General features: G+C 38.2%; 2 protein-coding genes across 2 annotated transcripts; both read left to right on the top strand.

Moving 5' to 3' along the window:
- Positions 1-12,507: 12,507 nt before the first annotated feature.
- LOC130045687 (olfactory receptor 50-like) lies at positions 12,508-13,449 on the top strand. Its single transcript, XM_056138528.1, has one exon. The coding sequence runs from the start codon at positions 12,514-12,516 to the stop codon at positions 13,447-13,449; it is 936 nt and encodes a 311-aa protein (XP_055994503.1). The 5' UTR covers positions 12,508-12,513.
- A 7,808-nt stretch (positions 13,450-21,257) lies between these two features.
- LOC130045725 (olfactory receptor 1J4-like) lies at positions 21,258-26,193 on the top strand. The gene is made up of 3 exons (XM_056138561.1): positions 21,258-22,155; positions 22,346-22,392; positions 25,900-26,193. The coding sequence occupies exons 1-3, from the start codon at positions 21,258-21,260 to the stop codon at positions 26,191-26,193; spliced, it is 1,239 nt and encodes a 412-aa protein (XP_055994536.1).
- The last annotated feature ends 55 nt before the right edge of the window (positions 26,194-26,248 follow it).

Genomic DNA, 26,248 nt, shown 5'->3' with positions numbered 1-26,248 from the left:
ATCATTATGTTTGGATTTGTAATGGTTTTGAATACATTTTTCTTTTTAATTGAATCACCATGAGATACCCAGCTACAAAGTTATTCATGAATGAGTTTTAGTTATACTATGTGCCATCACTTTTCTCTCCACTAGTGTGCATTACACCATCCATGTTTCAGCAGTCTTTATTTTCCTCAGAATCATCTCAAACGTAGTTGAATAGTTTAATTTTTTGATTACTGTAGAAAGTCTGCATGGGTGAATGTTCATATAACCTTAACAGCATTACTACACTTTCCAATTTTTTCTTCTCCTATTTTAATACATTGTTTAAATCCATTTATATATTTTAGTGTCAATACATGTTTCTATTTTTGCATATTCTTTATGTTTATAGAATTTATGTAGAAAATTTTCTTCTATATTTAAAATCTGGGCTGGCACAATAGTACAGCGGTAGGGCATTTGCCTTGCATACTGCCAACCTGGGTTCGATTCCTCTGCCCCAGCAAGCTACCGAGAGTATCCAGCCCGCATGGCAGAGCCTGGCACACTCCCCACGGTGTATTCGATATGCCAAAAACAGTAACAAGTCTCACAATTTGTTGTAAAATGTTACTGGTGCCCGCTCGAGCAAATCAATGGACAATGAGAGGACAGTGCTACAATGCTAATTAAAATCTATTTCTTTTCAATTTTATTTTATGTAGCAAAACATTCCTTTTTCATACTTTCATTGCTGCTACATTATGACACTAATTAGAATAATTAGAATACAGAAATCCTTCCATTATTATCCCAGTTCTACTGACCTTATCTCAGAGTTGGTTCCATTGGTGATTGTCTTGTAATCCTTTTAACTTATTCAAATCCCCAAAGAGCTAAATCATCTGTTGTCTCTCCTTTTATTTCAACTCACTTTATTATGACTTTCTCTAATTCTGCCAAAGTTGCAGTTTACAAGATTTTATCTTTGTTTTTATCTGAGTATTCCGTTGACACATATACTATGATTTAATTTTTCTGCGCATCTATTGTTGACCACTTGAGTTGTTTCCAGATTTTGTGCATTGTAAATAATGCTGTGATAGCCCTTCCTCACACCACATAGAAGACTTAAATCAAAATGGATGAAAGATTTTAGAAACTACATTGAGGAAAACATAGATAGGCAGAACTCTTCAAGATTTTGACTTTAAAAAAAGTCTTCAATAATATAATTCTATTGACAAGGAAAACAAAAGCAGAAAGTGGTCACTTGTGCTTTAACTCAGAAGGCATCTAGCCATAAAAATAACTCATTAATTTGAAAACATACATGTTAATCTATGTTCATTTCAGTTCTTAAAACAGCATTTAGGATATAAGTACAATCCAAATGTCCAAATACAGATGAACGCATAAAGAAGTTACAGCATATGTACACAACGAAATACTATGCATCTGAGGTAAAAGATGAAATCAGAAAGTCTTCTTCAATTTTTAATGGAACTAAAAGATAACATGTTAAGTGGAATTAATCATAGAGAGAAGTATACTGGAAGATCTCACTCATCTGTGTTATACAGAGAAACAAAACAAAGGAATAGACAGGACCAAATCATGACAAACTTGTGATCTTGTATAACAAAACCTAGATTATCAAGAAGAAGAGAAATTGATGAAGAAATAGATAGAAGTAACATAAAGACATTGATGAAGGGTATTGATTACTTTGGTGGTGATGAGGTATAGTTATTGTATAGCAATACCATAAATATTAACCCTATTGTAAACATGTTATCTTAACTAAGATAATATTTCAAAATTACCTCCACAAATAAAGAAAAGAAACAAAAATAAACAAATAGTACTACATTCATGTAAAAACTTCTGCACTGAGAAAGGAATGAGACCTAAAATAAAGACATGGACTGGGAGAAAATCTTTGTGCATCACACACCAGAGGGCTAATTTCCAATATACATATAAAGGACTCTGAAAGATCAACAATATAAAAATAACAAGCAACCCTAACAAAAATGGATAAGGAGAAAATGAAATGACAATTCCTTAAAAATGACAGTAAGATAGTCAACAGACATACATCAAGGTATTTATCAGCATTATTAGGAAATGTAAATCAAAATTGTAATGTTGGTATCACTTCATACCAGAGAGATCAGTTTATATCCAAAAGTCTGAAAGCAAATAAATGCTGACAGGGATTTGGCAAAAAAAGTCTTTAATTACTTCTAGTGGGACTGTTGCTTGGTCAGTCTCTCTAGAAAAAAATAGTTTGAAGACTTCTCCAAAACTTAAGGCTAGAACTTCCATTTGACTCTACAATTCTACTATCAAGCATTTCTCCAAAGAACACAAATATATTTACAAATATATTTCTTATGGTAGGGTCATAATTTTTGCATGTAATTTCATGATTACATGCAAAACTTAGGGCTGGATTAGGGCTGGAGCGATAGCACAGCAGTATGGCGTTCGCCTTACAAGCGGCCAACATGGCCGACCTGAGTTCGATTCCTCTGCCCCTCTCAGAGAGCCCGGCAAGCTACCGAGAGTATCTCGCCCGCACGGCAGAGCCTGGCAAGCTCCCCGTGACGTATTCGATATGCCAAACACAGTAACAACAAAGTCTCCAATGGAGACGTTACTGGGCCCGCTCGAGCAAATCGATGATCAACGGGAGGGCCTTTTAAATTTCATGATACATTTGGGATTTATTTTCTAGTGACTTAAATCAGAAAACTAGTTCTACTGTTATTTGTTCCTTTTATTTTAAAAACATAACTATCCTTTTTCTTACCTGTTATCAGTAATCTAAAATATTCCAGAATTTCAGAAGTATTTGAATAATATACACAGAATGTTGATTATATAGTAATTTGTACTTGAAAGCTGCTAAGAGCGGGGTTCAACTTTCTCACCTGACACATAAAAGAAGTTACTGAAGTGAAGTGAGGGGTGTTTTCATTATCTCAATCCTGTTAACTGTCCTACAGTTAATGTATCAATAATGTGATATATCAATCATCACATTATACACATGTCCTTGTAATTTCTCAACTTGGCCCACTTTTTCTGGAAGTTTTTAAATTTAAATATATATCATGGTAGCATACAAATATATATATGACAGATATGCAGTTAAATATATAAATATAGTATGTCATATGCACATTGTAAATATGGTATTTATATATACAAGTAAGCAAAAGTAAAATAATTTCATTCTAATTTTGCTTTTGTTGTTTAATATTATCTTTTTAAATGTACTCATATTACATAATATTTCGCTGGGAAGTTCTAATACACTGCTTGCTCTATTTGGATGCTGCTCAACTAGCAGAAGTTAAGAACTAATCCTGACCCAGTACTCAGGGGTCAAAGCAGTACCAGGAATCAAAGTCAGTTCTCCAGCATGAAAAGGCAAATGATCAGTTCACTGGGTTATCTCTCTGGTTCACTGTTCTATATTTGGTGGGTGGGAGAGGGAATAGGACCACACCTGACCATGCTGAGGGCTTACTCCGGGCTCAGATATCACTACTGGATATGCTCAGGGTACCATCTGTGGGTAGTTCCAGGGATCAAATCAGGGTCTGTGGCATGCAAAGAGAACACATTTCCTCCCTGCACTATTTTACCTCCGCCCTCCCACCCCCCATTTATTTTTTTAAGACAGTTATGTGAAGTAGAGATGAGAGAGGCAGAAGCCACAAGAAGGAGATTTACTGCTTTCTCTCTGTACACCTCTGCCACTCTGGGGACTCCTGGGAAAAATCTAGGACTTCTAAGAGTCTGCGGGTCTGCTGTGAGTCTTGCTCTTTGCAGGAAAGAAGCTCAGTCCAAGACCTTATGCAGGTTCAGATCCATCACCTTTACCTCTCAGAAAAGAATTTCAGGAGTAGATTCACTGTAAAGTAAAAACAGATGTTATTTGGAAATTCTGAGGAAAGGGGGATAAAAGTTGTGTGTGGGAGAGAGAGAGAGAGAGAAAGAGAGAGAGAGAGAGAGAGAGAGAGATGGGCAGGGGAGTATATAATGTATTCAAGAGAGAACACAGACGCTTCTCCAGAGTGGTCCAGAGTGGAGAGATAGACCTAGAACACATCTCAACATTAGGTATTAGGTATTAAAAATACAGCTCAAGAGGGAAAGTGCTTGGGCAGTCTATGTTCCTGACAGCAGTACGTGTTTGGGCAGCATATGCACATGCTTCCTTTGTTCAAGTTGGCTATTAAAGGATTTCTCCCACATAGGGCTTTCTTCCTAGGTAAGAGTCTACTGCTAGGGTGGTGGCCAAGGGGTAAGTTTGGGAGCAGTCGCTGGTTTTCTTTGATATTCCTTTCCTGACTTTTGTTCATGTTGGAGCTTCTCTCACAGTAGGGTCCAGGCTTCTCTGGGTCTTTTTTTTTTAAACAGTTGTAGACTTACAAATTTTTGTGCTTGGGTTTCAGTTATACAATGATCGAATACCCATCCCTCCGCCAGTGCCCATTCTCCACCACCACCAGTCCCAGTATTCCTCCCACCCCCCTTCCCGCCATCCCACCCTACCACTGTGGCAGGGCATTCCCTTTTGTTATCTCTCTCCTTTTGAGTGCTGTGGTTTGCAAAAGAGACATTGAGTGGCAATCTTGTTCGGACTATAGTCTACTCTCATCACGCATTTCCCATCCTGAGAGGAAACCTCCCAATACCCTTTATTTGGTGCTCTCTTCACTATCTGAGCTGCCTTTTCCCCTAGCGTGTGTGGCTGTCCTCAAAGCCATGGAGTAATCCTCCTGGTACTTATCTCGGCTATTCTTGGGTGTTAGTCTCCTCTTTTGTTACTTTATGTTCCCCAGATGAATGCAGTCTTTCTATGTCTATCCCTCTCTTTCTGACTCATTTCACTTAGCATGATGCTCTCCATGTAGTACCACTTGTATGTAAATTTCATGACTTCATCCTTTCTGACAGCTACATAGTATTCCATTGTGTGGATGTACCAAAGCTTCTTTAACGATTCATCTGTTCTTGGGCACTCAGGTTTATTCCAGATTCTAACTATTGTAAACAGTGCTGCAATGAACAGACAACTGCAGATGTTACTTCAACTATACTTTTTTGCCTCTCCGGGGTATATTCCCAGGAGTGGAATTGCTGGGTCAAATGGGAGCTCAATTTCTAGTTTTTTGAGAATCGTCCATACTGTTTTCCAGAAGGACTCAACCAGTTGGCATTCCCACCAGCAGTGAAGGAGGGTCCCTTTCTCGCCACATTTGCGTCAGCACCGGTTGCTTTTGTTCTTTTGGATGTGGGCCAGTCTCTGTGGTGTGAAATGATATCTCATTGTTGTTTTGATCTGCATCTCCCTGATGATTAATGATGTAGAGCATTTTCTCATGTGTCTTTTAGCCATTCAAATTTCATCTTTGATGAAGTTTCTGTTCATTTCGTCACCCCATTTTCTGATAAGCTTGGATGTTTTCTTCTTGTGGAGTTCAACCAGTACTTTGTATATCCTTGATATCAGCCCCTTGTCGGATGTGTATTTGGCGAATATCCTTTCCCATTCTGTGGACTGTCTTTGTATTTTGGCCACTGTTTCTTTTGAGGTGCAGAAGCTTCTTAGTTTAAGATAGACCCATTTGTCTATCTCTGTTTTCACTTGCTTAGTCAGTGGCATTTAGCACCAGATAAAGGTCGTATGAGGCATTCGTTCCAGGGTCCAGAAGGTGGGTCCTGGCAGACTCAGGGCTAATTAATTTTTACTACTTCTGAAGGACTCATTGCCATGGGGGACCCTGCCCTATCCACCTGTCTGCCTGCTTCAATTTGACTCTACTACTCACCCACCTATTTAAGTCTATCTCCTTGTCTTTAACCCCCTCACTGGACGATTCTTCCAGAGTATTTAGCCACTTCTGAATTATTTTGAAGAAACCAGTATCTGTACAGTACCAGTATGTGACTCACTTTATGTGGGTCGGAGCTAGAGCACCAGCCCATTTTGAGAACACGCTACCCAGTGAATAGACAAAAGGTGTTGACTTGAGGCCAAAAGGTGTTGGCTTGAGGCTTAAGTGGGTGTTTACAGGCCTAAGAAAGGGACAAGGGAGAAAGTTTCCATACTTGGTGTTTTAACATGAGCAAAGAAAAGTCTCAGATCACCGGTGGTGAATTGTAGTGTGTGAGCACTTCTTGCTGGGGTTATGGGATGGTATTTCTCTTAAGAGCAGTGTGCAGTTGACTAACTGGAAAGATACATGGAAATCCATTTGTGTGGGTGAGCCTTTGTCTTCACCCACTTCCAGTAGTCTTTCCAGGATCTGCTCAATGACCAGCTCAACAGTGAGAGGTGCCTACTGTGCCTGTTCCAGCACCAGCACCAAACTAAAAAAGTAAAGGCCCTCCCGTTGATCATCGATTTGCTCGAGCAGGCCCAGTAATGTCTCCATTGGAGACTTTGTTGTTACTGTGTTTGGCATATCGAATACGTCAAGGGGAGCTTGCCAGGCTCTGCCGTGCAGGCGAGATACTCTCAGTAGCTTGCCGGGCTCTCTGAGAGGGGCGGAGGAATCGAACTCGGGTCGGCCATGTTGGCTGCGTGCAAGGCAAACGCCCTACCACTGTGCTATCGCTCCAGCACCAAACTAGAGTAAATTAATCTATAAGTATAAAATAGAAGAGTATTTATGCTTCAATTTGTGTCTTTCTGATTTTTTAAGTTGAACATAATTTTTTCTATAGTTTAGGTAATATGGGTACAATATTGTTAAAATTTATGGTGTTGAAACCCAAGCACAAAAATTTTTAAGTTGAAACCCAAGCACAAAAATTGTAAATCTACAACTGTACCTCATGGTGTTTCACTAATAAAAAATAAATAAATAAATAAATAAAAATAAAAAAATTAAAAAATTAAAAAAATTTTAAGTCTACAACTGTACCTCATGGTGTCTCACTAATAAAAATTTTTAAAAAATTATGGTGTTGTCCCCAAATTCTACAATATTGACAGCCCAGTAGGAGTTCAGCAAATTAAATGGGAAAGTAGAATAGATACCCACTAAGTTCAATAAGCAAAAACAGTAACACAGAAATAATCCCTCAGACAATGACTTTAATAACACCATTGTGAGATATAACATTTTAAATAATTTTCTTTTATTGAACTGTTTTTTGATAAATATTTTACTGAACTAATTTTTATTGTTCCATTTACTGTCTTGTTGTAACAGATCAATATAAAATAAATTATTTTGTATGTGCTAAGGGGCAGGCTTGGGGTTGAGGTCAATGGTAGAGGGTAGGTCACACTGGTGGGATTGGTGTTGGAACATTGAACGCCCTATATAATTGTATTATGAACAACTTCATAAGCCATGATGTTAAATAAAGTTTTAAAAAATATATTTGTCAATGTTCAAAGTTACTGCAACACCACTACCCAAAGGCCCATGACCCTCCTTTGACCATCGTTTTAATGATTAGTCCACTGTGTAATCTCTGGACAACTAGGGAGAGCCCTTGGTGACTCTCTCTCACCACTTGTGTTTGGCGGTCTTGAGCCACTCCTCCAGCCGGCAAGGCCAATGCCATAGGCGAACGAGGAGGAAATGAGGCCACCAGGCTGGTTAGTGATCAGTTGTCATTAATTCCATTCTCTCCATGCACCTTTTCCAATCTCACTAAGTACCCCATTCCATTCTAGTCTCATACTGCCCTTCATTCCTTCTCGTCCTGTCTCTCCTGCTCATCTCTCCGTGGTCCTGCTCACTGCTGCGTCTCTCGTCTCTCCATACACCTGCTCCTGTATTCTTCTCCTTCTGTCCCCCTTGCTAGTCTCTCCACGCTCCATCTTGCTGCCCTGGTCTCTCTTTCGTCTCTCTCCATCTCCCCCGCATTGGGGGTAGCAGAATGAACATACCAAATTCCTTCCTGATCACTGATCAGGCTCAAGGGCAGAAAATACCACCTAGGGGCGTTTTGTTTCTCCTTAGTCCAATAACTTAGTTAACATCTTAATTAACATCTTAATTCTACTTCTTATTAATATTTTGTATGGACACAGTAAGAGATACATTAAACTTGTAGGGGGGCTCTCCTGAGGACATCTCACTATAGATCTCAGACTACAGTGCTCAGGCCTGATTAATCTTTCCTAACCCTAGCAGGCTCCAAATATAGTTATTACTTTTTGGATCATGACATAATTTGTTGATGACCATGCTCTTAACTTATAGTTACGTATTATGGTGCTTTGGTCTGGCCCATTTCGATGCAAGGATAGCTCAGTGCTTGCCCTGGGTCTATCCAGTCCCTCACTGGACCCTGCTTTTGGGGTTCTAGGAAGTAAGAGCAACTGAGGCTTAAGTTGAGAGAACAGGTGCCAGGAGTGAATTTTATTTGAAGTCAATTAACTCCCAAGTTACAAAAGCATAGTATTAACTGTCTTCTTGTGTCCATACAAAAAGGACATTACTCTGAATTAACTATGCAAAAGACTTATGGGAAGAGAAAAGCAATATTTACAAGTTAACAGAGTCTGTCACTGTCCTCCCGTAGTTCATCGATTTGCTCGAGTGGGCCCAGTAACGTCTCCATTTTGAGACTTGCTGTTACTGTGTTTGGCATATTGAATACGTCACGAGTAGCTTGCCAGGCTTTGCTGCGTGGGCGAGATACTCTCAGTAGCTTGCGGGGCTGTCTGAAAGGGGTGGAGGAATCAAACCTGGCTCCTTTGGGCTGGCTGTGCGCAAGGCAAACGCCCTAACGCTGTGGTATCACTCCAGCCCAACAAAGTCTATTTAGGAGATAAAGGTGATTCACCAGTTGGGGAAGCAGAGAACAATGAAAGAGACAAGTAAACACAGAGGAATGGGAGCACTGTGATGGGAGTAACCCAATAAATCTAAGCTCCCTGTGGCAAGGCAGAAAGGACAAACCAATGTTATCCTACATTCTATCTGATTTTCTTTTATACCTTCTTTAATCTAATTTTGCCTATTTTTCAATTTTGTTGTATATGCCTATGTATCTTGTTATTAAACTATATTCTATTACAGGGTAAGATTTGCAGTAAGTCTTGAACAGTTAGTAGGGACTTGCAAAGCAGAGGGTATAAAGACATAGTTCTAGAAAATAACATCTAGAGCCTGGAAGTAGAATAACCATATTTTGTGATTCAAAGAGATACTTTTAAAATACCATTTTATAAATCTTGTGGCAACATGGATTTTACTTTTATCTCGATGTATCCATTCGGTTTCCAACTTTGAGGAGGAAGTCTTTTTGGCTCTTGATTTCAGCAAAGTAGTCTTGCTAATGGTAGAACTGTAATAAAATTCCACCAAAAGAAGTTCATTTCATAGCTGGTAGGCAATAGATCAACATTTATGGAAATTACTTTCCATTGTCCTTGGTCTAACTGTGGTGATAGAATACAAATTCCTTCATCATTTTCTTTAGATGCTGAAAGTATTAGAATATTTCTTGCAATAATTTGGGACACAGAATAAAAGGAGAATTAGATTATCTTATTCAACCTCCATTTTACTGTTCTTCTACAAAAATTAAAAATTTTATTTTAACCACCATGATTTACAATACTGTCAATGTTATAGTCGATGCATATAACATTCCAGCCCCACATGTTCTGACCCAGAGTGTTCACTTCCCTCTGCCTTTGTCTCGGGGTCCCCCTTTGAACTTCACCTTCCAATTCCCACTCCCCCTGCCATGCTAAACCCAGTTCTATAGAAGCTGAGAACTGGTGTACAGAACTGAGTTGAATATGGGATTGTTCACATTGAATCACATTTTTCCTACAGGTAACTGAGAAGGCAAAATACTTCGTGAAACAAAGTTCCTAGCAGAGTTTTCAAGGATGAATTCTCTATTGCCTAGTACCAATAAATGGTTCTCACAAGAGGACCAAAGGGAATAAAGTAATTATTTTTCTCCTCTTTGTTTAATTTGAATCTTTGTTTAATTTGATGGGGGAATTGCTCCCCAGAGTTTTCTCAATGATTATAAATTTAGAACCCTCACTGATTGCTCAGGAGTTGTAAACAAGTATACTTTGATGTATCTATCTTTCTTGGTTTTGAACTGACAATTCTTCACTTTTCTGGAATGTATCATTAAGCCTCTCTCGGAGATTCTGTCTGCTTCACTTGTGACTTCTAGATAAAAATGAAGAACTTGCCCAACTCATAGCTGAAGGTATTATGTGCTCACCACCTAAGAGGCAGTGGTGGAACAGGAGAATCACCTTCAGCAGTGAGATTTGGTGTGTATATATGTTGAGTGTATTTGTGTGTAAGTGCATATACAGTGTATACAAAGTGTATATATGGTGTTATAGGATAGCTTTGCTATTTGTCATTCTGAAGTCTACGGATATAACCATATGGAATTATGTTTTGGGCTGAGCTTCTAATCCTTTTTTGGCTCTTCTTTCAACCTCCAATGCATTGTTCACTTCCCCATATTTTACCTCAAAGTTGTAATTATATTTATCTCTATCTTCATCTCTAGCTCAAGGGTAAGTGGAGGTCACTATACCTTAACTACAATATAACAGCCTCCTAACAGCATTATTGGTTTGCTATTTTGTGCCTTTGCTTTGTGCTCAAACACAGTAACCAATGTAATATTTAAATTATTTTATTCATAACCTCACTTAAACCTTTCTGTGGGCGCTCAATTGCTCTGAAAATAAGATCAAACCTTTCCATTTTGACAGAAAAACACTTACATAATCTGCCTCATAGCTAATTCTCCAAGCTCAGAGCTTTCCCATGGGGACCATGCCCTGATTCTTTTTTTCTGTTTCTCAACTTTTATAGTCCTGCACTCTCTAAATCCATAACAGAAAGTTCATTTTTTTTACTTTCATGCAGAAGATATTTTAATATTCAAAGTACATTAAAAAATCCTTAAGAGCAGATTATTAACATATAATTTTTACTTAATAATATCAATGAAAATGTGTCTCTCATCCAAAGTTATTTCTAAGAATTAATCCTACAGATATATCTGACGTGAAAATGTCATATAAAGATATTATTAATAAAAATTTGCTATTGTGGCCACTGTCACTGTCACAGTCATCCCGTTGTTCATGAAATTGCTCGAGCAGGCTCCAGTAACGTTTCCTTTTGTCCCTGTCGCATGCTAGTGTAGGCCAATGGCGTATTGAGGGCTCTTTAGGGTCAGGGGAATGAGCACCCTCATTGTTACTGTTTTTGTCATATCGAGTACACCATGGGTAGCTTGCCAGGCTCTGCCGTGCATCATGGACATTAAAAGCCACAAAATTTCCATCAGAGTCAGCATGTTAATTGTGAGCAACTGATTTGTAATGATGACTAGCAACACTGCACATGACTTCTGTGGCAGGAACTGAATAATGCAGGGACTGTTGCAATTAATACCATTTAAGTTGAAAGAACTGCTAGCCTGGAAAAAGTCCCAACATAGATGATGAATGCTATCATGAAGACTATTTTTTCATTTCCTCTTTTTTTTCACTTTTATGTGGACAAACACATGAGTTACTTATTTCAAAAAGAGAGGGAAATGGTACTGTTTGGATGTAAAATAGTTAGAAAATAAAAAATAATTAAGAATTACTGTCATAAATCCTGTCTCATTTCTTTAAATGGGGGAAAAAAGAAAGGGGTGATGAAGGGTGATACTATAACACAAGGACATTTGTGGGGGGTTTCTCTGTACTTTGCTAGTGGTGAAGTGCAGTAGCATTACATGAAAATGATTCATGTTAAGACAAATGCAAATCTGTTACCTAAAACACAATAATAAATATAAATAAATTTAAAGGGAAAGAGTAATTAAAATAAAATATCTAAAAACTCCCCCTACCCAAAAGGAAGAATGGTTGATACATCACAAATGTGGAGAACTGGAAAGAATTAACTTGAAGACTAATCACAATATTACAAAGTATGTTGCTAAATCTTTCACATTTTTGGCTGATCTTTTTGTTTCTACTGCCTTTGCTTGAAGCAATTACAAAGAATGTTTCTACCAAGTCTCCAAATTTTGATAAGTCTCCAAATTTTGATGTGTGGGTGATTCAAAGAATCCAATGAGTTGTTTTTTATACTAAAATACTTGGAAATAGAATATTAGCTAACATTTGGATGAGAGTCATAGGAAAAGTGAAGGAAGATTATAGACTAATAAGTGTCTCAATCACATTAAGTAACTATTTCTAACTTATCTTTGCACTCCAAATCCTAATCTCAGATTTTGATAATGAGCTCTCAATCTACTCATGCTTTGCTTTGAATTTTTCTAATATTTTATAGTTTCTATGACAGAAATTTTTTACTCTAGCTGGACATAGAATATCTTGATGTCAGGCCAAAGCTTGCCACTAGTGAAAGCAAAATATGAGCCATAATGGTTAAAAATAATGACCAGATTTGTCTAAAACCATACCCTTTTCTGTGATAGACTTCTCACCCATCCATAATATTATCTCTCTTTCATACCCATCAATAGAAGACCACTAAGATGGAAAACCAGAGCTGTGCATCTGAGTTCATCCTCTTGGGGCTCCCCAGTTGGAGAGAGAAACAGGACCTATATTATGCTCTTTTCCTGGTCATGTACCTGACCACTGTGCTGGGGAACCTGCTCATCATCTTACTCATCAGGTTGGACTCCCGCCTCCACACCCCCATGTACTTCTTCCTCAGTCACCTGGCTCTCACTGACATCTCTTTCTCTTCAGTGACAGCCCCAAAGATGCTCTTTAATATGCAGACACAGAGCCAATCCATCTCTTATGCTGGGTGCGTTTCTCAGGTATATTTCTTCCTATTTTATGCTGATATAGACAGTTTCCTTCTTACCTCCATGGCCTATGACAGGTACATAGCCATCTGTCAACCCCTCCACTACACCACCATCATGAGTCAGAGTCTGTGTTCCCTGCTAGTAATTCTATCCTGGGTATTATCCTGTGCTAGTGCCTTTTGCCACACCCTCCTCCTGGTCTGTCTCTCCTTCTGTGGAGAAAACACTGTCCCCCACTTCTTCTGTGACCTCTCTGCCTTACTTAAACTATCCAGCTCAGACACCACAGTCAATGAACTGGTTATCCTCACCGTGGGAGTGGCAGTCATCACTATACCATTCATATGCATCTTGGTCTCCTATGGCCGCATTGGGGCCACGATCCTGAAGGTCCCCACCACCAAGGGGATCTATAAAGCCTTTTCCACGTGTGGCTCTCACCTCACTGTAGTATCTCTCTACTATGGATCAATTATTGGCCTCTACTTTTTTCCCTCATCCAATACCTCCAATGAGAAGGATGTTGCTGTTGCTGTAATGTACACTCTGGTCACTCCCATGTTAAACCCCTTTATCTACAGTCTGAGGAATCGCGATATGAAAGGAGCTCTGAGAAATTTGTTAAGTAGAGCAATATTTTCACCACGATGAACATCCTATGCCCTATAACTGCCCATCCTGCACATGTATCAAGAACATTTTTTTGTATGAGTTATTGCTTCATAATGAATCTTGGCATGGCACTCCGGGGATATGTTTGTATTTGTATAGTTTTCTCTGTTACTTTTCTTCTTCTTTATTTTTGTACCATGTGAAAGTTTTATTGCAAATATGTCTTCCATATCGATTAATTTAAAATTGCCTTACAAACGATTCTTCTAAAATGCTTTTGTCCTTTGCTTGTTGTGTTCAATGTCTTACAAACATTTTAATTTTCTCTGTGGTTACAACTTTCCATAAAATGTATTTATTTATTCATTAATTCAGTTGGGTAGCTTTTATTTATTATTTATTTTAGTCAATCACAACCTTTATACCCAGTTTTATTCTTTAAATAACAAAGAATATTTTCTGTAATTTAAAATTTTTATCTTCGTACCTAATTTTGTAGTACATTTGATGTATTTTGTGAATACATAAATTTGAATTAGTTTTACTAATTCTTTTTGTTTTTAAAAACAATCCTACTTTATTTGTCAAGCTATACTCACAGTGATGGTGATAAAATACATTACTTTGTTATTTTCTTATGTTGAGTGTGCTTGGCCACACATTTCACCTATACGGTTTTCATAAGATCCAAGAAAATAGATGTGGTGGGTCTTGGACTGGAGTCTGGTACCGAATTCAAACGTGATTCAATCTCCTGAATGACAGTGGCTAACTGGTCAAAGAGTATGGTTACAGTAAAAATTTTTACTGTAGAAATATTTTTTAATTGAATCACTCTGAGATACAGTTACAAGTATTCATGTTTGAGTTAGAATCATAGAATGATCTAACCCCCATCCCTCCACCAGTGCACATTCTCCACCATCAATGTCCCCTGTATCCCTCCCTCCCCCCGTTTCCAACCCTCCCCCTGCCTCTATGGCAGACAGTTTCCCTCATACTCTCTCTCTCTCCTCTCTCTCTCTCTCTCTCTCTCTCTCTCTCTCTCTCTCTCTCTCTCTCTGGTTCGCAATGCAGATTACAGTAGAAATTTTAAAGTGACTTTCCTAGTGATGAGATAATATTTGGGAGATCCTTCTATTTCCAGGATGAGGTTCAGTGTTTGTTAAGAATGACTATGAAGAATATTTAGAAACCCAGGCAAGATTTACATGTAGTCTGAAGTACATGTAGTAGTTTAAGTATATCTGAATTAAAAACAAAAATGTACTTCTGCCCCTAATACATGCATATAGCATTCTCTGTTTTCCGCTAAAAGAGTTACAAGACACATGATCAATAGAATTTAGAACTGACGTGACTAAGGGAGTGTGAAGGATACAGGACCAGGGAATAAAGGTACAGTGATCTTAAAACTCTGGTGCAAGGATTCATATAGTAAAATTGTAATTTTAAATCAATTATTTTAAAGCTATTGTAAACTATGACACTTCAATAAAAATAAATTTTAATTCCTAGCTGAATTAATAAAATGATGAAGTTTTATCTTCCATTCTTGGGAAATTACCTCTGTTCAAGGAAAAACCTGACTTCAATGTTATATGTCAATGATGTGACAAATATCTCACCGTTATTATTCTATGTTGTCTGATTAAATAGATAAACAGAAAGTTTAATTTATGAGAGAATTTAACTTGGTCAATTCAATAAACTAGAATAATTAAGTGCATTTCATTTTCAAAGTACATGTTTGTGTGAAATCCTAAGTTCTCTAATAATATTTTAACAAATTTAGTAAAATTTTATTCAAGTTTTATAAGTAAAGCATAGAACATATAAAATGTAGTTAGTATAGTTTAAATAAAAGTGTGTGAACAGGGGCCGGAGCAGTGGGTAGGGCATTTGCCTTGCATATGGCTGACCTGGGTTCAATACCCAGGATACCAATACCATATAGTCCCCCAGCATCGCCAGGAGTAATTCCTGAGTACAGAGCCAGGAGTAACCCTGGAGCATCACTAGGTATGACCCAAGAAAAGCAAAAGAAAAGGGGGGGGAGTGTGAATATATTTAAATAATACATTATATGTGTGTGTATATATAATAAAAATGACATATAGTCACACTTCAAAGAAGAGTAAAAATTCACAATCTCTAGATAGTAGAAAACTGAAAGTATTGTTAAGCCCATTTTTTTTCTCTTTCTCAATGGTATAGTTCTTTCCTTTCCTTTTGGAAATATATAGTATCTTTTTAATAATGTAGTTTTTATTACTAATCCACAAGTCTTCAAATTTTTAATGTTAGGGTATATTGATCTTTTCATACTTTTTAACCTACACATACATTCACATACATTAGGAGTCCTAGAAAAGCACAAAGGTAAGAAAAAGAAATCAAAGGTATTCAAATGGGAAAAGTCAAATTACCATTATTTTCGGATGACATGATTATATATATATAAGATCTTAAAAAGTCCAATAAAGAACTCTTATAAACATATAAATGCAGCAAAGTAATCAGCTAAAAATTCAACATGCAAAAATATATTGCATGCCTATATGCAAATAATTATGAGGAAGTTATCAAAGATTCTAACATTCAAAATATGTCTAAAAATATCCAGATTCTAGGAGTTAAAAGAAGTGAGAGACCTATACCATGAAAACTCAAATTCACTTTTGAAAGAGACCGTAGAAAATGAAAAAAATATTCCATGTTTGTATATTGGAGGAATCAATATTGTCAAAATGATCATCCTAACTCAATTATTATATAGATTCAATGCAACTCCTATCCAAATTTCAGTGATATTCTTCAAGGACTTAAAATACTAAATAATAAAGGTTGTATGGAATCACAAAACAACAGAATAGGGACTGGAGAGATAGTACAGTGGGTATGGTGCTTGCTGCCTTGAATGTGTCCAACCTAGGTTCAACCTTGGAACCAAATATGATCCACTGATCCCTACCATGAGTGATCCCTAAGTGCAGAGCCAAGAATGAACCATGAGCACCACTGGGTGTGCCACCCCCATAAAAAAGACCACCCTAGTAGCTAATCCATACTGAAATATAAGATGTTGGGTGATATCTCATATAACTGAAACCATATTATAAAACTATAATAATCAAAATAGCACTAGTACTGGTATAAGGACAGATTCTCATACCAATGGGTTAGAATTGAGTACCAAAGAAAAATCCCCCAATCTGTGATCATATAATTTTCAACAAAGGAACTGGGTACATGAAGTGGAATAAAGATAGCCTCTTTAGCAAGTAGTATTGGGAAAAGTAAAAACCACATGTTAAAAAATGAAGTTAAATTCATGTCTCACACTTTACACAAGTGGATCACAGACCTTGAGATCGGAACAGAATTTATAAAAAAAAAAATACTTGGAAAAACATGGACAGAATACTCCAAGATTTATATCACAAACATGTTTTCAATTACATGATTTCACTGGTAAAGGCAACAGTAGCAAAAATAAATAAATGAATCTACATCAAATTAAAGAGCTTCTTCATGGAAAAGGAAACAAGGGCTAACATTATATGACACCCAGTTGAATGGGAGAGAATATCTGCATTCAGCACACCACAAAAAAATGTTAAATCCCAAGATATATAAACCACTCACAAAGATCAACAACAACAACAAAATCCAAAAATCTTATCAAATATGGGGTGAAAAAGACAGACACTTCTCTGAATGAGACCGACCGAAGGCCAGTAGATACATGTAAAAGTGTATCTTTTCTTATGTTATCAGGGAAATCTAAATCATGATTTAGTTGAAAGTCAGCTATCATCTCACAGCAGTGAGAATGAAATGTATTTTTTAAAAGTGGGAAACAATCTGTGTTGGCAGGGACTTGGTGGAAAAGAAGCACTCATTTATCACTGGTGGAACTGTTGTCTGGCTGAGCCCCGGTGGAAAAGTGTAGAGATTTATCAGAACTGAATAGAGCTTCCATATAACCCAGAAATTCCACTAGCTTCCATCAAGAGTGATGAAGATAGGAAGTAGGGGAGAAGCATGGTAACCCAAGGCAGTGTACCAAAATCTTACATCTAGCAAACTCATTCACAACCAACTCAAATAAAAATCATCCTAAAACTTCCTGTATTGTCATACTAAATCTAATTATTCTGTAATATTAACGGAACTGGCAGCATAACATACTTACCCTAAAAATAATACATTCTTAAAAGTAAAATCTCTGGAAACAGTTAAGTTGCTCATTTCCTGAATTTTCTAAAACTTTGAGATCAATGAAGTGATAAACAAGAACATCTGTAAGTAATATACTAAATAAAAATTTAAAATATAGGGACTTGGAGAGAGTTTCAGAGGTTAGGGTGTGTACTTAGCCCTTGCCTGGCCCAACTTCAATCCCCTCTGGGATTCTAGAATCTCTGGATGTGACCCCGGATGTGTATTCAAAAAATAAATTACAAAAGGGCTGCAGTGGGTTTCTCTCATGCCACCTTTGATCAGTGGTCTTGAGCTGCTTCCCCTACCCTGCAGAGGCTGATGACTGAGTAGACAAAATACCGAAGGAGGGCTCAGCTGGTTGGTATCAATTGTAGTTTATTCCAATCTCATCTCCATTATCCTCTGATTCTCCTTCTACTTCTGCTCCTTCCCTGATCCCGCTCATCCTCCTCTTAGATCCTGTTCCTTTATACTTCTCCTTCCTACTTCTGCCTCCCCCAATTCTCCCCCTATATTCTACTTCAATCTCCTTCTGGCTCCCCCAGCCCACCTCTACGGCCTAGTTAAATCCCAAAACATGAGAGGTTGGGGTAAAAATTACACATAGGTGTGGTCATACAGTCAACAGAGCTAAAGTCCTTCCCTCAGGAGAAGCTTCTTCTAGGACAGATTCTCATTCAGCAGGACGACCGGCCCAAGAGTGGATTTCCCTGGGTGTATTTCTCCTCTCCTTGTCCAACAAACATATAAACATACATAATATTAATCATTTTGTATAGATACAGTAAGAGATACATTAAGCTTATAGGTTTGCTCTTCTGGGGCCATCTCACTAGAGATCTCAGACTACAGTGCTCAGGCCAGATTAGTCTTTCCTAACCCTATCAGGGTCCTAATCTCATCATTATTTTTTAGATCATGACAGAATTTGTCCATGACCATGCTCTTAAATTACAGTTAAGTATTGTGGCACTTTGGCCTGGCTCATTTCAATGCCAAGGTAGCTCACAGCTTGCCCTGGATCCATTCAGTTCCTTGTCGGGATCCTCCTTTCTGGGGTGCTAGGAATTCAGGGCAACTGAGGGCTAAGTCGAGAAAGAAGATGACCAGAAATGAATACTATTTGGAGTCAATTAACTCCCAAGTTAAAAAATATTAACTGTTTCCTGTGTCTATACAAACAGGACATTGCTTTGAAGTAAACCATCCAAAAAATGTAAGGAAAGGAGAAAGACAATATTTAACTTATAATACAAGTTCAGTGTCCTTAGAAGTATCTGATTTTACAAGTTAACAGAGTCTGATAAGGGGGAAAGGTAATAGACCGGTTGGGGAGGAGAGCACAGAGAAGAGTTCACAGATAAACATAGAGGAATGGAAGTGATGCGGGAGCACTGTGATGGGTATAACCTGATAAACCTCAGCTCCCTGTGTCAAAGGAGAAAGGAAAAATCAATGTTATCCTAAACTGTTTAGAGCTATATTCCAGCACCTGAGCACTGATGTGGGGATTCTGGTAGTCTCCTACACCACAGGGCCTGAGTAACACTGCAGTGCTAAGCCCTGGCTTAGGTGTCCAACCAGCCTCCTAAGCATGACTAGGGAAGACACATTCATTTTTTTAAAAAATCATAAGGTAAAGGTAAAGGCCCTCCTGTTGATCGTCGATTTGCTCGAGCGGACCCAGTAACGTCTCCATTGGAGACTTTGTTGTTACTGTGTTTGGCATATCGAATACTCTCGGTAGCTTGCCGGGCTCTCCGAGAGGGGCAGAGGAATCGAACTCGGGTTGGCCATGTTGGCCGCTTGTAAGGCAAACGCCCTACCACTGTGCTATCGCTCCAGCCCATAAAAAATCATAATTTTTTTATTCATAGGAATTTTTTCTGCCTAATAAAATGATGACTCTGCATCCCATATTCATGTTATTATCTCATCACTATTAAAAATGAACTCTTTTAAATGTTTCTCTCCCCAGGATCTCAGGAATGAATCTTGAACATTCCCACAGTGTTTCACAACATGTACACATGCACAGCAAAAGAGGCATATTTTCTCTTTAAAAAAATTAATTATTAATTTTAATTTATTTTTTTATTGAATCACCATGAGATAGTTACAAAGATTTCATGTTTGAGTTTCAGTTATACAATGATCCAACACCCATCCCTCCACCATGCGCATTTTTCACCACCAATATCCACAGTATTTGCCCCCATCACAACCTCCCTTACCTCTATGGCAGACAACTTTCCCCATTCTATCATTCTATCACTCTACTTTTGGGCATTATGGTTTGCAATGGTTTGTAATATAGATAGTGAGAAGCTAGCACGGTTGCTCCTTTATCTACTTTCAGCACACATCTCCCATCCCGAACAATCCCTCCAACCATGATTGACTTAGTGATCCCTTCTCTATTCCAGCTGCCTTCTCCCCAACTTTATGAGGCAGATTTTTATATATGGAGCAGTATTCCTGGCCCTTGTGTCTACTGTCCTTGGGTGTCAGTCTCATATTATGTTCTTTTATATTTAGAGGCGGGCTGGAGCGATAGCATAGCGGGTAGGGTGTTTGCCTTGCACACGGCTGACCTGGGTTTGATTCCTCTGCCCCCCTTGGAGAGCCCGGCAAGCTACTGAGAGTATTCCACCCACACAGCAAAACCTGGCAAGCTACCCATGATGTATTTTATATGCCAAAAACAGTAACAACAAGTCTCACAATGGAGATGCTACTGGTGGCCACTCGAGCAAATTGATGAATAATGGGAGGACAGTACAGTGACAGTGATATTAAGAGGCACATTCTCAATCAAAATGCCCTCATTTGTTCAATAGAGTAGACAAAGCGCTTATTAGACAACTGCTGCCATATCTGGGGGAAAGAGTTCTGTGAATTTCCCCTGATGATTAAAAAATGAATAATGTTAATTTGAAAGATTTCAGCTTAAAGTCTAAAATAATTGGTTACAAAAAATTATGAGTTGGAGCCCAAAATGTAATATCCATTGAATAGCTTTCCCTATAGCTTAATATATATCAGGAATTCTTTCTAAAGCCCCAAGCTCACAGCAATATGAAGCAATATCACATATCTTCAAAGATTAATTCTCTATGGCTTCCACACAACTAGTTCTCTAAGGGAACCAGAGGAAGTAAAATGATTATTCCCACAGCCTGTGTCTAATTTGGAGTCAGAATGGAGACTTGTCCCCCAGGGTTTTGTCTTCATGACACTAAAGTTAGAGACCACACTGATTGTTCAGAAGTTATAAACAAGTGTATGTTAATAAATCTATCTTATTTGGTTTTGAGCTGACACTGCTCCCTATTCCAAAGCATCTTCAAGACTCTTAGGTGCTCCATCAAATTCACTGTACTCTCAAGACAAATGAAAGAATTCCCTGAGCCTCAGAACTGAAGGTACAATATATTGCCTTAAACTGGAGGAAAAATGTTTTTTTTATGTTAACCTGGTATATAGAATTTCAATATAATAGCTGTTAGGTTAAAATTCACATAAAGACTTGTCTAAAATTATGTTCTGTTACGTGATAGATTTCTCATTCTTTCAGATTATAATCTATTTATCTCTCCAGGAAATGAGAAGACCATGAGATGGACAATCAGAGCTGTGCATCTGAGTTCATCCTCTTGGGGCACCCCAGCTGGACAGAGAAACAGGACCTATATTATGCCCTTTTCCTGACCATGTACCTGACCACTGTGCTGGGCAATCTGCTCATCATCCTGCTCATCAGACTCGACTCCCGCCTCCATACCCCCATGTACTTCTTTCTCAGTCACCTGGCTCTCACTGATGTCTCTTTCTCTTCAGTGACAGCCCCAAAGATGCTCTTTAATATGCAGACACAGAGCCAATCCATCTCCTATGCGGGGTGTGTTTCCCAGATGTATTTCTTTATATTTTATGCTGATGTAGACAGTTTCCTTCTCACCTCCATGGCCTATGACAGGTATGTGGCCATCTGTCACCCCCTCCACTACACCACCATCATGAGTCAGAACCTGTGTTTCCTGCTGGTCACTGTGTCCTGGGTACTATCCTGTGCTAGTGCCCTTTCTCATACCCTGCTTCTCATCCGGCTCTCTTTCTGTGGAGACAACGTTGTCCCCCACTTCTTCTGTGACCTCTCTGCCTTACTTAAGCTGTCCAGCTCAGACACCACAGCCAATGATCTGGCTGTCTTCACTGTCGGTACACCTGTGATCACCGTACCGTTCATATGCATCCTGGTCTCGTATGGCCGCATTGGGGCCACCATCCTGAAGGCCCCCTCTGTAAAGGGAATATTCAAAGCCTTTTCCACATGTGGGTCACACCTCACTGTAGTTTCTCTTTATTATGGATCAATTATTGCACTGTACTTTTTTCCCTCATCCAATGACTCTAATAACAAGGATGTCATAGTGACTATATTGTACACCCTTGTTACTCCCATGTTGAACCCTTTTATCTACAGTCTGAGGAATCGAGATATGAAAGGAGCACTAAGAAATATATTCAGTAGAGCGATATTTCCACCACAATGAGAATTTTATTTACTATAACTTTATATAAGGTCTATGTCTTCCTGCACAAACAACAGGAAGACTATTTCTTTCCTGAACTGTTCCCTAGTAAAACCTAGTATGGAAATCTTTCATCAGTTTATGCTTTAGTTTTCATGTGGTCTTTATTTAGTTTTCTTTATTGTGTAATAAAAAATGCTTCTTAAATATATACATTTCAGTGAACTGGAGAGTTAGTATAATGAGTAGGGCATTTGCCTTGCACGAGGCATGAGGCTGTCTTGATCTTCAGCATCCCATATGGTGCTCCCAGCTCTGCCAACTGCCAGGAGTAACCCCTGAGCATTGTGTATATGTCCAATGAATCTTTCTAAGTTTTTTCCCTTCACATTGTTTCTTTGACCTAAAATCTTTTTAATTTTGTATATAGTCACAATTTTCCATTACATGTATATGTATTTTGTTGGGAAGTTTATTATCTAATTATTTATTTTAGTTAACTGGTATTTATCTTCCCAAGCTTTTCCTTTTCAAAACATCAACAATACTTTCCTATAGTTCGGTGTGGTGGCATTTGGAGGGTTTGTTACCCAGGTATATTCATAGTGATGGTGATAGGATCCATTATTTTTTCTTAATTTGAGTGGGCTTGGCTAAGCATTGAATTGATACAATTTACGTAATAATTCCCAGGATGGGGCTGGAACAATAGTACAGTGGGTAGGCCATTTGCCTTGCATGCGGCTGACCTGGATTTGATTTCAAGCGTCCCATATGGTCCCCTGAGCACTGCCAGGAGTGATTCTTGAGTGCAAAGCCAGGAGTAACCCCTGAGCATCGCCAGGTGTGACCAAAAAAAAAAAAAAAGCAAAAAAAAAGTCCCAGGAGTCACCTTGGCAACTGCTTGACACATCATGAATAATTTCAGATTAAAAATTATTTCACTGAGAATTGTGAAGAACTATTTAATTGTCATTTGATCTATGATGTGGCAATTTTGTAATTTTGTTTGTAATTTTGCAGGATTGAGGGAAGGCAGAATTGTGCCACACCCAGCAGTGCTCAGAGTTTACCCTTGACTCTGTGCTCAAGGATCATTCTTGTAAGGCTCAATGGATCATATGAAAGGCAGTATCAAACCTAGGTCGGCAGCATGCAAGGCAAATGACTTATTCACTGTACAATTGCTCTGGCACTGTGTATGTAATTGTTTCTCCTCCCACTCAGGAAGCTTTTGGAACCTGCTCAATAATCCCAATATGCTAAAATTGCTTGAGGAAGTGCTATGGTATGTGTGGGGGGTGATTCATCATGTTGACTTTCTATGTGAATTTTCAACTTCATACATTTTTTAATTTGTGGAAATAAAATATAAGTCCCAGGATAATGAAATTGTAGGACTGGTGCAGACAACTGGTGGTGAACTCAAATTCTTTTGGGTCCCTTTGTGTCTGAGGAAGGCTATATGGTTCAGATAACAGACTAAAAGATGAAATTTTAGTCACCTTCCAATTGTGATGCACCTTTGTGTCTGAGGAAGGCTTAATGGTACAGGGATTGAGGTGAGAAATGGGATTTTAAAGTTACTTTCCAAGTGTGATGCAATTGATGGTGATTATTCCTTTCTTAAAAGGGGGTTCAGCCTTTCAAGGTGTGAGGTTATATTCATGGGAATTAGGAAGAAATAATATCAAGAATTTCAGGTAAAAATTCAGGATAGTTTAGATTTATTAACACAAAAATATATACTTCTGCACATGCTACATGAATATAGAATCTTATGTCTCTCTCTTCAGCTCTTGGGAGACTATCTCTGCTCAAGGAAAACACAAAAAATGTCATTATCATATGACAATAATGTGACAAATACATCCCTCTTATTATTATTTTTAACCTAATTAATTGTTTAAGAAAAGGAAGATCATTTTCATAAAGGCAATTTAAATTTTCCTATCCCCTAAACTAGCAATATACAGTGAATGTGGTACTCAAAGTACATATATACGTGAGATAAAATCCTTAATTTGTTAAGTAACAAATATTTTACAAACCTTAGAAGTAATTTTATATTTAGTGAAGAGTTTATTCAAATTCTGGTAAATATTGAAAAATTTCTAAACAATATAGGTAATATTAAGAACATATTTTATAAAAGTTTGTGAATACATATAGATAAATAATATGCTAATGTATAATATATAATATATTTAACATAGTCACACTTTAAAGAATAAAAGCAAAATTTCTCATTCATAATCCTTAGGGTGAACTAGTATAAAACAAATACTATTGCTACGTCCCCCTTTACCCTCCTCATCAGCATCTTCGTCTCTTCTTGGAAGTATGCAGTCTCTTTAAGTTATGTTTAATATTTTCAGCACGCATACTTTTCTTTAAAGTTTTAAAAAGAGAAATACTGGTGTATATTGATCTTCCCATTTTTTTCTCTGCTTGTTATCTAGCATTTTTTTTTGTGAAATTTATCCATGTTAGGGTTTGGAGTGATAGTACAGTGGTTAGGGTGTTTGCCTTGCACGCAGCCAGCCCGGGATCAATTCCCTGAATTCCATATGTTCCCCTGAGCACCACCAGTAGTAATTCCTTTGTGCAGAGCCAGGAGTAACCCCTAAGCCTTGCTGGGTGTGACCCAAAAAGAAAAAAAAGAAAAGAAATTTATCCAGTTATACAAGACAACTTTCCATGGTTGATTTTTGTTTTTCAGTGGTTTACTTTTATGAGCAATGTTTCTTAGACACATTCTTAGTCATCATCTAATCTATTGACATATGAAAAAGATCTTGAATTGTATACACAGAAGAATAATTACTGATTTGTATGTATGTGTACATTGAGCTTAAATTTTACTGCTAAACTCTCTCTAATAGTCTTATGAAGACAATTTGAAAAGTCTGCAAATACCTAGTATGTGATATTTTGAAAAAACATACTGCAGAGACAGCAGAGGAATCATTGGTTGCCAGGGTTCAGATATAAAGGTTGAGAGAAATAAATAAAGCAAAGGAAAATTTGGGGGCCAATAAAACTATTTTGTATAATCTTATAACTATAGAAACATATCTGTATCACTGTCTGTAGCACTGTCCTCCAGTTATTCATTGATTTGCTCGAGCAGGCCCAGTAACGTCTCCGTTGTGAGACTTGTTACTGTGTTTTGTTTGGCATATCAAATACATCACGGGTAGCTTGCCAGGCTTTGCCATGCAGGTGATATACTTTTTGTAGCTTGCTGGGCTCTCCAAGAGGGGCAGAGGAATCGAACCCAGGTCGCCCACTACAGCACAGCAGCTAGGCATTTGCCTTGCATGTGGCCGACATAGCCAACCTGAGTTCGATTCCTCCGCCCCTGATCTAAATCACTGTATCACTGTATCCCTGTCATCCCATTGCTCATCGATTTACTCAGCGGACACCAGTAACGTCTCCATTGTGAGAGTTGTTACTATTTTTGGCATATCGAAAATGCCTTGGGTAGCTTGCCAGGCTCTGCCATGCAGGCGTGATACTCTCGGAGAGCCCGACAGTAATGGAGGAATCAAACCTGGGTAAGCCATATGCAAGGCAAATGCCCTAACTGCTGTGCTATCACTCCAGCCCACTCCCACTCCCGACTGGGGGAGGTAGTGACAAAAAATAACAATAGAGGACTCTTTCAAGGCCCTGTAATTGGAATGAGTCCACTTTAAATCTTTTAATGAGGATTCATTAGGGGCCAAGTCTGGTGCCAGCAGCAGTGGTAATTCCAGCTCCAATAGTGTATATTAAAGTTGCTGCAGTTAAAAAGCTCATAGCTGTATCTTGGGAGCCGGTGGGCAGTTCGCTGAGAGGTGAGCCACCGCACATCCCTGCCCCTAACCTCTCAATGCTCTTAGCTGAGCATCCTGTCGAACTGTTTACTTTGAAAAAATTAGAGTGTTCAAAGCAGGTCCAAGCCGCCCTTGATATTGCAGATAGGAGTAATGGAACAGGACCGCGGTTCAAATTTGTTGGTTTTCAGAACTGAGGCCATGATTAAAAGGAACAGCCGGGGGCATTCATATTGTGCCCCTAGAGATGAA

The sequence above is a fragment of the Sorex fumeus genome, unplaced genomic scaffold, assembly GCF_029834395.1.
Source record: "Sorex fumeus unplaced genomic scaffold, SorFum_2.1 ptg000129l, whole genome shotgun sequence".
Taxonomy (NCBI): Eukaryota; Metazoa; Chordata; class Mammalia; order Eulipotyphla; family Soricidae; genus Sorex; species Sorex fumeus.
This window is presented reverse-complemented; position numbering and strand designations above follow the sequence as displayed.